The sequence below is a fragment of the Parasteatoda tepidariorum genome, chromosome 1 (assembly GCF_982258835.1).
Source record: "Parasteatoda tepidariorum strain Cologne lab strain chromosome 1, Ptep-v5.0, whole genome shotgun sequence".
Taxonomy (NCBI): Eukaryota; Metazoa; Arthropoda; class Arachnida; order Araneae; family Theridiidae; genus Parasteatoda; species Parasteatoda tepidariorum.
The window spans coordinates 67,396,641-67,411,484 of NC_141755.1; the positions used below are offsets into that span (position 1 = coordinate 67,396,641).

Genomic DNA, 14,844 nt, shown 5'->3' on the forward strand with positions numbered 1-14,844 from the left:
TGTTAAAAACTCTGAAAAAGTTATTGCATCACAGATTAGAAGTTCACTAATTTCTTTTTATTGTATGATTGATGGTTTTAATGTAAGTTTATGGTTTTAATGTATGGTTTTTTTCTTGGCTTTTTTTTTCAATGTCAACCAAAATATTTACCATTTAAAAGCTAAACGGAGGAGAGTTAAAGCAAGGAAAACCACAGTGTAAAAACGTTCGCGTTAAAAAAAAATTTTGTCTACTCATAAATACTTTAATAAATAATTTTAACAAGGTTAAAAAAAATGCAAAAGTTTTGGGAGAAATGGCCAATTTTAGGAGCCAGTGTGACGGAGTTGAAAATAATGAATTAATGCAGCAGTTAAATCTTTTAAACTAGCTACAATATTTTAGGGCAGCGGCAACTGACATTTGTAAATCTATGCATTTAACTTGCAGCAAATACTGTATCCCTGATCAAGAATAATAGTTTTTCAAAATTTAGATCTTCAAAATTAGAGAAAAATAATTCATCTGGTAGATAATGTAGAGTACATTTCACAACTTTTTTAATTATCATTTAATTACTCGTTTAAAATACGTGTAAGTAACTAGATTACTAAGTCTAGGTCAATGCTTAGACGAAAGATAGTACTGCTAATTATTAAGACAAAAAAAGAGAATCTTCTAATCTACTAATGCGACAAATTAAATTTTACTTTTGATGCTTAAAATAGATTAAAAGTGGAATCAAGATGAACTTAGTAGCTCCTCATTTATGTTTTAACTACCCACAGATTCTAAGAGAAAAAAAAGCTTTTAATCTTCTGATGTAACTAATTAAATTTTTTATTCGATGTTTAAAATAGATTAAAAGTGGAATCAAGATGAATTCAGTAGCTTCTCATTTATGTTTCAACTGCACATAGATTCAAAGAAAAAAAAAATGAACAGCTTATAATTTCCTCATTAGTGTCGAAAGTAGATCATTGCCCGTCCTGATGGCGTAAATTTACGCTTATTTTTTTTCTTCCCTTTCATTTACGTTTATGCCATCCGCAGAAAGATGAATGAAACCGAGATATGTAACTATGATCATCACGTGATAGTATGCTCCAGGGAATTTCGTTACTTTTCCGAAGAAATGACTCGTTTCTGGAAGTGTCTTGGCGCCCAGGATAAGGTGTCAGCTAAGAAAATTGTTAAGGGCGTAATTTCAGATGTGAGATGTAAGAATTTGTATTTAATTCTATGTATCTTTAAATCTTTGGTCAAGGTTACTTCTGAAAATCTTTGGCTCTAGAACTGTTTCACTTTCATGGTAACTTAATACTGTTTAGATTATTATCAGTCCGAAAATTAGCTTCTGGTCATTTGTTTATTTCTCTGAAAAATAAAGGTTTCTTTGAGCCTGCAAATAATGCTAAGCTTTAGGTCATTAATTTAATAGCAAATTTTATAAACAGCAATGTAATACTATTTTCGGGAACCTTACTGCATTTCATAATCATGCTTTTAGTAAGGGTATTTGTTTTTTATCTTAAAACTAAGAGAAGGAATCAAGTGTCGAGAAATTGATTTTAAAAATAATCTTTCTTCTTATGTTTTTTATTCCTTTAATAGTTCAGATATTAATATTTAAATATCTGAACTTTTGTTTCTACTTATCTTTGTTTTAAATTAGAGTTTTCTTTATAAGAATTAGTCCTGACTGGTTTAAACGTTAAAAAAACATTGACATTCAGTTCTGAAAATGACATTTAGCTATTTTTGCTTTTAATAATAAAAAAATTTAACTCCAGATCCTACTTCAAATACATTGAGTTAATATACAATGTTCATTAACCCTGGGCCTCAATGTATATAGGTATGTAAAATCATTCTGAACAATAAAGTTTAAAAATACTACGTGTATAAAAATAGCACATTAATATTATGAAGAGGAAAAAACAAAATTGCTTTCATTATTTGACAAATCATGATTGAGGAATAACAGAAATAAAATATCAAAGCCAGTGCGATTTCTTGAAGAAACTGACAAGGGAGACTAGGGAAGTGTGACTCGCCAATTTTGAAATTAACTAGTGGGATGTATGCCTTAAGAGGAATAATTTTAGGGGGCAACATTCGTTTCGGCCCATAGTTCGGCTCCTTGTGAAAAGGGTTTCTTATAAACACCTTCAAATTACTTTCGCAATTCAAATGACATTTAATCTGTTGATCCATTTAAGCCATCTGCTTCAAAAGGTATTCACCATATTTCATTAGATTTCTTGTTTTTTCTTTGTCTCAATATTAATTAACGAACCCTAAAACGTATATTTCTTTTAATTCGTTTTTGACAAGGATTCTAAAAACATTAAGGATAGTGCTTACTGAACATCCTTTATTATATAACCTTATAGTACCACTTATCACTAAGTTACTACTTTTTACTACAGTACTTTGTCCCTAGTTTAAATAATATTAACAGTTTTAAATATCCGTTAAACTAGCTTGTTTCTTACTTATTTTCAATAATGAAATCATAAATTCTTAATTTAAATTTGTATCTCAATTAAAATAGAATATAAAAAAATTTAAAAAATGAAATAATTCCTAACATTAACCACCGTATTTAGTATCAAAAATACGCACTACTTCATGTTTAAAAACAATGCTCATAATGTTAAAAATCAAAAAAATTATTCATGCAAAGATTAACAGTAAAATTATTAATCATAAGCATACCTTGAGTAAAATTTGAGATACTTCCATTACCCAAATAATCATTGATAAGAATTCCGTGTTTTGGTTGTGATGTTATTACATAAGTCAACTCTGTCACAAGACTATCTCTATCTTCAGTTCTCAGTATTTTACTGGAGAAACGGAATCCAATATCTCCATTTTCTAATGAACCAACAGATGTCGCTCCTCTATTCATAACTATATTTGGAACTACATCATCTACAGGTACAACTGCGATTTGAAAAGTCACGGGAATTCTGAGAGGTGTTAGAGTATTTGGATGTAAATAAAATTCCATGTGCTTTCCATCAGAAACGACAAATGAAAAAGAATCTTCTAGAGTTTCAGATCCATCATGATAATAGGTAATCAAATTGGAAGTAATATCTGACATAGTAAAGGTTGTAACAACACCTGATCCATCACGCACTAATTTACCATTTATTGGTGGTTGGGTTATTGTGAATTTTATCTTGTCTTTGCTTGTATCTGAATCTTCAGCTTTCAGCTCAAACGGTGTAATTAATCTTCTACCTCCTTCTTTAACCCTAATAGCTGTCATGTAAACGACTGGTTTCTTATTGTCTATTTCACTTATTGAAATTCTGAAAGTTCTGTATACAGAATTGTAACCGTCACTTACTTCGAACTCAAAGCTATCTAGCTTAATTTCATCATCACTTGTGTGAACATAGTATATTTTGCTGCCTGCTAAATCGAGTTGTGTGAAAGAAGTAATAGGAATTCCTGGAAAGTCAGTATTTTCTAAGTGACCTTTTGTGGGAGCTCGAGTGACAGTAAACATCAGAAGCTCATCAGCACTATTAAGATCAGTTGTGCTTAAAATATCCGTATCAAGAAGAACTTTTCCACCTTCTGGTAGTTCAACTCCTTTATTAATGACATTGGGAAAAATTGTATCAATTCCTTCAATTGTTATCCAAAAATATCGATCCACATAAGGATTATAACCGTCAGTAACATCAAACTTTATTAAATCTCTTGCACCCTCTTGTCCATTGTGCGTATATAAAATTAATTCATTGTCAACATCACTTTGGGTAAAGTTCATTCCATGAGTTATATTATAAAGGGGTTCTCCAGAAAAGTCCAAGTAGGTAATGTACCCGAGTTTCGGAACTTGTCTCACAACGTATGTTATGGTTGAATCATCTGAATCTAGATCTTCAGCTTTTAATTCACGATTAGTTATTAATTTCAATTCTCCAAGTTTAATTTCTAAGCCATCATTAATAGCTAATCGAGGTGTTTCATCATCAACTGGTATCACCATAACTAGGATAGTTTTAGTAGAATTATGTACTCCGTCAGTAACTGTCAGCTCAAAATTATCTTTGGTTGTTTCACTATCATCGTGTTGGTATACTATTGTAGATCCTCTTGTAATTCTTTCAAGTGTAAAATTATTAACTTTAACTGTTCCAGTTGGCATATGGGAAGCAATCACCCCATGCTCTGGTTCTTGAGTAATTAAAAATATAAGCTTATCTTTAGGAATATCAAGGTCCAAAGCATTTAAAATGGGGAGATCAATAATCAAATCAGTGCCTTCCATAACAATGAATTCTCGCATGTATATTTCAGGAACTTCATCATTTGAGGGTTCAATAATAATTTGAATTCCATTTAAAGGAGAGGAATTTAATCCATCAGAACAAACTAAGGAAAATTTATCTTCGGTTGGTTCTGTACCCTTATGTATACTTTGAACGTAGCTTATATAGTCATGAATTATATCTGACACAGAAAATGCAGTGACTGGAATTCCTGTTCTGTGTCTTTCAGATCCTGGAGATGGAGAAAAGTTCTCGATGTAACCATGGCTTGGTTGATCCTGCACAGCACAAATTATATCCTCATCTAATGTGTCGGAGTCAGTGACATTTATATGATCAATTGTAATTAGGCTTTTTTGCCCCTCTAAAACTTTCAATGGCTCCCCGATTTCTACCATTGGGGAAGAATTATCAACTGGGGTAATGGTAGCTACAACATTAACTTTGTCAATGATATTTCCATCAACCATCCAATTATTAGATTTGTGGGAAACGGACAAATTAAAGGAATCTATAATCGTAATGAATCCAATTTCTTCCCCATTATGGCGATAAAAAACTCTTTCCCTCTGTAGATCCTCTAGTTTAAAGCTTTCAACAATGGAGCCATTTACTTGTATAGAACCAAATTGTGGTAACTCATTCAAATTAAAAGTGATCATTTTACTATCTGTGTCTGATTCAGAAACTTTAATTAAGTCATTTGTTAGAGCTTTGCTGCTGCCTTCTTCAAGAAATATTTGAATATTAAGAGCAGAAGGTGTAGAGTCTAATTTTGGAGCTTGACCTTCAACCCTTTTGATTGAAACATGCATAGCAATAGGTAAATTATGAACTCCATCGGTCACTTCTAAATTAAATTCATCTTCATTTGTTTCAAATCCATTGTGTACGTAACTCACAATCCCATTGTTAATGTCATGTTTAGTAAAAGAATCACCATTCGCCATTTCTAAGGAACCTATTTGTATACTTCCATATTCTGGAGTTCGTACAACTATAAAAGTTAGCAAACTAGGATCAGTATCAGCATCTGTAACGTCTAAGATATCTGGTGTTAGTATTGCAAAGCCATTTTCTTCTATTTCAATTCCTTTATTATGAATTATTGGTGGTTTATTATCGACTGGCTGTAGTAAAATAAGAAATTCTTGATTGGGGAGAATATTTCCTGCTTTATCCTTCACATCAAATCGAAACTGAATTAACCTCGGTACCATACCTAATTCCACAGATGGGGGCTTGTAAGCAATTTTGTGATGGTTTACTTGAGCTTGGTTGAACTCGCTTACTTCAACATCCGGATTTTCCGATAGTACTAATTTGCCTGATTCCATTGGATTATTTACATCAGTATCAAAAGGTTTCACAGTAACGGTAATAGTCAAATCACGGTCTTTGGTATCAGAATCTAAATATCTGAGATATTTCTGTGTAATATCTGTTAGCTGAAATTCTTGTACTGTCATTTGAAGTGGCGTGCCAGGATAGAGTTCGGGAGGAGTGTTGTCAAGTGGCATGATCCTTATTACGAATTCTTGAACATTAGACTCATTTGGTGGAATGTTATCATCACTAAGTTTGAATCTAAGGCGTTCTACAACTGGAGAGGGGATATAGTTACCAGAATGACGATAAAATATGTTTCCTTCAATAAGATCCTGTTGTGTCCAAAATGAAACTAGTTTTTCATATATACCATCTTCGTAGACCCAATTCTCTGGATCATCCGGTATTTCAGCTTGTTTTAATAAAATTTGCCCATTTACTGGAAAGGGATCCACAAGATCATACCTGATGGAAGAATCATCACTGTCGATATCAGTAGCACTTAACACAAATGGAGTGATTTCTATTTCCTCTCCACGCGTGATAGATAATCCCGTGTTTACATTCAATATAGGAGCATCATCGTCTTCTGGGTACACAGTCACTGGAAACAGAAATTCAACTTGGTGTTGACCATCATTTAAGCGGAAGATGATGTTGTCACTGTAGGTGTCGCTACCATCATGATCATACACGATAGATCCTGAATCTAAATCCCCTGGAGAAAAATGTTTAACTGGATTTCCATTTAACAGTAACCTCCCGTGTTTTAAACCACCTGCGACACTCACTACAACATCATCGATATTATCCTCGTCAGAGATTTCTAAATTCTTCTCGCTGCTCAAGCGGCGTGATTGACCTTCGAATAAAACAAGACCAGCGTTTCTCGTTGCTAGAGGCGCCAAAGTGTTCATAGGATTGACAACAATAGTTAATGTGAAAGGATCTGATGCCAAACCATCTGTGTCAATAACTTCCATTTCCACCAGATAAAATCTTCGAACATCAGAATCAGATGCGGGTGGTTTGTAAGCGATTTTCAAATCATTCAAGTCCTTTTGATAGAATGATGTGATTGGAAGATTCTGATCATCCGTAGATACAATAGAACCTTCTCCATAGTTCAATGGGTTTGTTATATTGAAAATTAATTTTTCTGAAGAAGATTCCAAGTCTTCAGCAATTAGTATGTTGGGTGTAATTGCCGTCATGACAAATTGATTAACATCCATCAACAACAGAGCACTAAAACTGAGTTGAGGAGGGGTATTATCTTCAGCCTCTCTTATCCTGACCATAATTTGAAAATATTCTTGCGTTATCATATTCCCGTCCAAATCAGTGAGCTCTACAACCATGGGAATAAAATCTTTGTTGGGAGTTTCATTTGGGGATGTATGTTGATACCTAAACAAAAAATAAAAATGGTTAATATATATTCAAATATTAAGAAATATTCTATGTGTTTCGAGATCACTGCCCTTAATATATAATTTTAGAGTTCTTGTCAAGAATGAAGTGAAAAAGGATTAATATTTAAGCAAAGAGAAACAAAATATCCCTATTGAAAACTGTCGAATCATTAGTGAAAGGAAAAATAGCAAAACCAGCTTGATTTTATTTTATTTTATAAACGTCGTTGAACTGCCAACCCAATTTTCGGACTTATGACTACTAATGTTCAACTACGTAGCCTTGTAATTTTGAACTCAATTCAGAAGACAGCGGAACTCTTGGATCAAGTATTGAAAGGAATTTACCTTCGTGGAGGACTTTTTGATTGGAGATGTTTCTAATATACTCTTTTAACTTCTCTCCGTTTATCATGGCAATTAAACAGTTTTTGTCCCGCCCTCTTGAATTAAGATTCGGTATGTTACGCTAGTATTTTGATTCTTCCTTGCTTAAATATTAGGGTTCCAAAATTTGATAAGTGTGGTAAAATTTGGTAATTTCATCATGATACCTTAGTGTAACGGGTCTTAGTTTTTTATTTTTACTAAATATGTGGTAATAAGAACTTTAAATATAAAAAATTAAATTCCTAATAAACCAATAGCATATGAAAGGAATACCAATGAAATAGTTTAAATATCGTATATTTAAATTTAATTAAGCAAAATTATGTTTTTTTTTAAACTGGAAATGTTATTATCAAGCAGTACGATAATTTTATCCGATTTTTTCTCTTTTTTTTGTCATATAGTTATAGTTTTTATTTCCTTTTCGAAAAATGTATATTTTAGGTGGTGATTATAAAACACTCTGAGAATACTTTTATCTTCTAAAGTTATTTTATATTGAAAACAAAAATATTTCTCGAGCACTTAGAAATAATTTGAAGAATTATTTATCGCGAAAACTTTTGATTTGAAAATTTTAACTAATGTGATAGTTAATTATTTAAGGGGAATTAATTACTCCATTTGGATACATAAATCTAAAAATTCAAGGAGAATTCATATAAATATCTGATGTATTTCTAAGAAATTTTGATTTTTCATACAATAATTAATAAAATCATTAAGTCTTCTAAAATGTTATTAATTAAAGTTCAAATAAAACAGAACCAATTCCTTAATTTTAAGACATGTTCAGAACTTTATTTTCTAGTTTCTTTAAATTTCTAGTATAAATAGCATAAAAAAATTAATAAAACTTTTAAACTTAAAATAATATTATAATAAAAAATAATAACTTAATATAATAATACAAATAAAAATTACTTATTAGAATAATAATAAACATTACAAATAATTAAAAACAATGAATGGGTTAGTTTTAGTGCAACGAAAAGCTTCTTCTTCCAGCACCAAACATGCTTTAATGCTATAAAAAGGTATTTTTAGTAGCATCAAAGCGGGTACACTTGTATAAAATTATTTGGGATTATAAATCGTCGCTATATTATAAAAGTTTTCAATTTTATTTTATTGTACAACATAATTTTTTTATGTATTAACAAATCATTCATCATTTTTATTAGCTTGAAATTTAAATAAAAAAATTTACTAGTTTTATCGCATTTGAAATATAAATAATAAAATAACTTAAACTGGAATAAGTCTAAAACTTATTTCATTTCAAATTTTCGCGACTTAGTTTAAAAAATTGCAACATTTCATCTTATATTTAATATGAATTCACTTTAAAAAGCAAATTAAGCATTTTATTTATTTTCTACTGTCATAAATTTCAAACTTCTACAATGAAGAAACTTATAAAATGTTCTGAATATAAAAGTGATAATTATAATAAATACGTATCAATATAAAGACTGAAATAAAGTCATTCTAGTCTAGCCACTGTAGATTAGATAACCTGCTGTCTAATGGCATTATTTTTTACGAATTTTCATGAATATTAAGGATTAGAATTTAAATGGTCACATTGAGTTTGCATACAAAGGTAAAAGAGTTATAGTTCAGTAATCTGCAATTCATTTAAGGGGGTCTAAAAACTGACATTTACGAATCAACAAGAAAAAATTGCAGTATTCTTTTTAGAACACCAAATTTAATTTTTAATTTTTGCAATGAGAAACAACTCATTATTGTTTTTTTCTGTATTTTTCTTAAAACTATTATCGTCACTTTCATTTGAATGTGTGAGGAATGACACTAAAATGGAATTACATTGGATTGTTTTGTTCCATTTTTTATTGTAATTTATTTAGAGAATTAATTAAGTTATTGAGTTATGCATTCATGACTTTGCAAAGAATCTTCTCCTTTGAACTTGATGAAAATCATTTATTTTTTTCTGTTGAGAATTCTTCATAATTTTTCGCATACTGAACAGTTCATAAATTTGAATTCCATTTAGTTGGCATGTAAATATTTCCAGTATTGCTAAATGCAACCAAATAAGCAAAATTCCAAAATTTAACTCGTAACTAACAAGCTGACAATGAGATATGATACTTTTTTCTTTTGAAAAAGTTTTTAAACATTTTATTTCATGTAAACGGTAAGAATTAGTCGAATAAGTATTTCAACCTACTTTGTGACAATAATCTGTAGTAAAATTTTACTATTTTATCAACATGTAATACCATAACATTAACACTTTTTATATCACTTCTAACACATTTTATACTTTTAATACACGCACCATTTATAAAATTTTATTTGGAAAAAAATTATTTTACAACAATAACGTGTTTGAAAAATGTTAAACAAAAGTATTAACATTCTGCAATAATTGTTAAAACGAAATTTTTTATCTTAATAAAAAATTTATTAAAACTTTAAAAAATTCCGGAATAAACTACAATATAAAGTACAAGCACTTTAGTTGCATCATCCATAAAATTCATTTTCACAGTAAAATAGTATACTATAACTTTTACAGTAATATTCATTTAATTACAGTGATTCAGTGATTTTACGGTAATTGTTACTGTAAAAATTACGGTATATCAGATTCATTTATTCCGTAACAGGAAAAAATCATCCAATATACCGTAAAATACCGGCACTCAGGGTGCCGGTACTTATCACCATAATTTGATCAGAAATTTTTTACAGTGTAGTAAATTTTAACAAAAAGATTTTTGTTTAAAAAGCAAACGATGGACCTTAATAAATTACTTTAACTCTCAGGAATTAGTTTTTTTTTCTTGTTAATCAGTGAATAAGAAATATTCCAAATAAGTTAAAGTTGCAAGACTAAATTAATTAGACATTTTAATTATATAATACATACTTTTGTTTTTGTTCATAGAAATGTTTGGGAAACTACATTCGTAATATTCGTAAATACTACTTGGAGAATAAAACTTTCAATAAATATTTTCTTTCAAATCATTCAAAAAATACTATATAGCATACGTATAGCACATATTAGACTTCATTTTAGTTTACATATTATTCATATATGGGTCATTCTCACGAAAACTGTCATTTTTCAGTTCATGAAATCCCAAAAAAGTAAAGTGAATAAAAAGCTCTGAAACTTTTTATATTAATAGAAATATGTAATGGCATTATAGAGAAAGTATATATCCTATAAATTATACTTAATATTTAAATTAATTAATTTTTTAAATAATTAATTTATAATTAATTAATTTATAATAATTAATAATTAATTAATTTAATAAATAAATTAATTAATTTAATAAATAAATTTACTAATTTTTTAATTTATTTTTCAAATTAATTAATAAGTAAATTAATTATTTTCACTATTTAAAAAGTGAGGAAATGACACTAATAGTGAGGGAATGATATTTTATTTTAATACATGTTTTTATCTAAGTTACATCTACCTAAAGTTTGAAAATGATAACATACTAAGTATATCTAATATTCATTATAATTTAGTCTTATATATTTAATAGTTTTTACAGGTTTGGGAAAGAAAATTGGCTGGTACGATAGAACAAAAAAATTTTTTATAATATACTCATCTTGAATCATTCCCTCACTTCAGCGTCATTCCCTCACTTTATACACTAGTGAGGGAATGACGAATTCAATAAAATTTTAAAATAATAGTTAGGCCTAATTAATTTCTGAAGTCAATCACATATAATTATATTCATACAAGAAAGCAACATATAATTATCCACTTTCTCGATGAAGTTGTATTTTATTTCACTCTAAAAAATGAAATGAGGGAATGACAAATGTAAAAAATTTTACCTGGTTTGATTCATTCAAATTTATTCCACAGCAAAGATTCTTTAAGTTGAAGATGGAAACATACTGCAATTTTGCTCTATGATGCCAGTTGTTAACTTCTGAAGTTTTTATTAAAATATTTTTATTCTAAGAAGATTGCAGGTGATAAGAACATTGTTGTGAGGGAATGACGCGAAACACGGGGGACAAAGTTTAAAATAGTGCTGTGTTAATATTTTTATCAGAAATTAAATTTAAAATTGATTTTCTGAATTCTATATTTCAGTATTTTGAAATAAAAAACACGAATTTGTAAAAAAAAAAATTTATTTCAGAAACAATTTTTTTCTTTTTTTAAATCAGCAGTGGGGACAAGTGAGGGAATGACATATTGGTATATTTTAATTACCTAAAATAAATAAAAAATAAAAATTGATAATTTTATTTTTATTCTTTTGTTAGCTTGCATTCTGAAGGACACTTTCCCTGAATTTTTTTTTTTCGTAAGCTGTAAAACAAACATAAAATATACTGGGGACATCAAAATGACTGTTTTTGTGAGAATGACCCATATATATTTCCTTTTAATTTAAATTATCGGAAGTTATCAATCTTTATTTATACAAAATTAATTAAATAAAATTTTTCTTTTTCTGCTTGATGATTGTATGTTATTGGCGAAACCCTAATGAAAACTGATAATCATTCAGATAAAAAATTTTCCTTTATTAATAAATTTCATTCAAAGTTACAAATTAATAAAATGTCTTATAAAATATCTCACTTAAGGAAACATTCAATATTACAAATTAAGGTTTATTTAGTTAAATATAATTGGTTACATTGAATCTTAATATAGTAAATTAAAATTTCATCGTTGATTTATTATTGGTATTATTAATTAATGTTTATATGGGGGGGGGGGGGCATAACTCTTTAAATGCGATCAATGAGTTTCATACATGTAAAAAAAAATTTCTTTAAAAAATTAGAAGCTAATAAAAATATTTTTGGTTTAAGAAACATACTTATCCTTTTCGAAAAAAAATTTCTGAAAATATTTCGCCTTTAAATGTATATATTCACAGTAGTTGTGATAGAAAAAATAGCTTTTTTTGTTAGCAAGCATTTTAATTTAAAAAATACATAAAAATTTTTTTTAATTTATATATGTCCAGAAATTGTAAGACAATCAATCTACTGTTATATATGGGCATTAAAAAAGTGTCATAATCTTATAATATGTATATCAAGCAACTGAATAGATTTATTACAAAAATTACCTTTTTTCAAAAATTTCATTACGTAAGTTAATGATAAAATCTGACGAACATAATGTAAAAATGTAACTTGCTTAAATTAATTCAATTATACTGCTTCACATTAAAATTTTTGCCAATAATTTTCAGATTAAATCAGATTATGATATTTAGTGTCATGCAGTTTAGTTTTTAAAACTTTTCTTTGAAACATAGGAAAGCCTAGCACACTTAAAGTAATAGCTTAACATACTTAATATAAAGGTATGACGTCAAAAACCCAACCAAAAGTGGTTGAGGTATCTGGCAGTAAACCATTGGAAACTACTGACGTCGAACAGATCGATATAAAATAAGCTGCTACACTAACAAAGACTGGCTACCGGCTGTGGTGCTGATGGAAGAAGAAGAATTTCTTCTTTATAATTTTATTTGAATTAGAGTAACTTTGTATGTAATCACAAAATCACATGCTACATCTAAAAGAGAGTTGAAAATAATTTGATATAAATATTTTCATTATTTACAGTTTTTACAATAATTATTAAATTCCGGGTAAATTTTATAATATTAAATTTGAAATTAAGATTTATGAAATTGTTTCATTTTGTTTGTGCAGCATATGAGACGGTAAATGTTTCATTCAATTCATTATGTTTTGATTTATTTATTAAAGCCTAGATCCTGTGCTAAGAAATGAATTATTGTTTGTAAGCCTTTTGATATCATTCTTAAATAATAATTAATCACATTTAACGCTGTTCTGGCTGTTGAAAGTGGTAACCTTAAAGGTTAAAATTGTAAGATTTTAGATTTTTACATAAAACTAAAGACTATAAATATAACTTTATGAAAATTGAACTTCATTTTCAAAAAATTTAAACTATCCTTTTAGTGAAATGCTATTTAATTTCAGAAAGCTTAAATTCATAATTATTTAAGAGCTAGTAAATTGCAGTTCAGTTTCAGAAATCTTGATTTCATAAAAATTTTATTGCTAGTGAAATCCAATTCAATTTTAGAAATCCTAACTTTATAATAATTTTGTAACTAAAGAAATGAAATTTAATTTTGGAAATCTTAATTTTATAATAATTTTGTAACTAGTGAAATGCAATTTAATTTTAGAAATCTTAATTTCATAATAAATATATAATTCGTGAAATGCAATTTATTTTAACAAATCTTGATTTCGTAATAATCCTACATAACTATCCATACATAATTAGTTTTAAATCTATTTTATTTTTAATTTTATTTTAAAAAAAGAGAGAGAGAAATATGAAATATACCTTATGTCTGACTTCAATAAAGCATCACAATCCAGCATCAAATCTTCATAAGGATTATTTATAAGCTCTCCATAAGATGGTAATCCACTGGCAGCAGTTAAAATCATCACTTTGCATATCTGACCAGTCCTGTCGTATGTAAACTGTAACACCTTATTATCTATGGGATTGCTCATACCCCCAAGTTTATCAACACTCAAAGGTATATTCTTCGTTACGATCTCCAACTGATCAAACATGACTTGAACGTTAACAACCACTGGAATTATCAATGTATCATCTGATGAATCATAACGAACCATCAATTTCACTTTGTCCTGAGGTGGACTACGAGCACCATAGTGAGAGTACTGGACGTCATCTCTTCCAAACTGGCACGGAAAGTTTGTTGGGGTCAGTTTTCCAGGTCTCTGGGATAAAGGATCGTTTTGTATAACCCTCACTGTACAACGATCCCCTGGCAGGACACGAATGTTCAGATCCAACTCTGGATCGACAAACACAGATCGCCCGAAAGGGACAGCGATCCCAGAATTTATGTGAACTATATTGCTTTCGTTAACGGGAAATTCTTCGGCAAAAAAATTGAAGAAAACCATAAGCCAGATATAAATGAAAATATAAAGATTCATTGTTTTGTATGAGCTGATTTAGTTTGATGGGGGTTGAAGAGGGAGCTGCATGCGGTGGTTGCTTGGGGATGGAGGGATAAGAAACCGTCTGCTCTGAGTAGAAGATGGAATGGAATTAGTGCGAGAGGCTTTCCCAAACACGTGGTCTTTCGAAGGAGGGATGCGCTAATCGTGGATGAGGGGGAGAGGGGCTTCAACCACTGGAGCGTAGTAGAACTATGACACAGTTTTATTATTTTTTTTCTTCGAAAAGCTATAGGGGTTTTTGTATTTTTAACATGATTGTATTTTTTCGCAGATTAATATGATTAATTTTTTTTTTTATCTTGAAAGCTAATTTTATGTTACTTGTGCTTTTAATATAAAACAAATAAATTTTTATTTAATTAACTAATGTGTTTCATGAAAGCTATTAAGTTTTAAA

General features: G+C 29.0%; 1 protein-coding gene across 1 annotated transcript in view; it reads right to left on the reverse strand.

The window, feature by feature from the left end:
• The window catches only part of LOC107443191 (FRAS1-related extracellular matrix protein 2), a 76,709-nt gene extending 62,202 nt beyond the window's left edge, over positions 1-14,507 (reverse strand). The window contains exons 1-2 of the mRNA XM_087165637.1: positions 13,789-14,507; positions 2,702-7,017 (exon numbers count right to left, since the gene is read on the reverse strand). Of these exons, the coding sequence (XP_087021763.1) occupies positions 2,702-7,017; positions 13,789-14,420 (4,948 nt within the window). The 5' untranslated portion in view covers positions 14,421-14,507. The remainder of the gene's footprint in view (positions 1-2,701; positions 7,018-13,788) is intronic.
• Between the last annotated feature and the right edge of the window lie 337 nt (positions 14,508-14,844).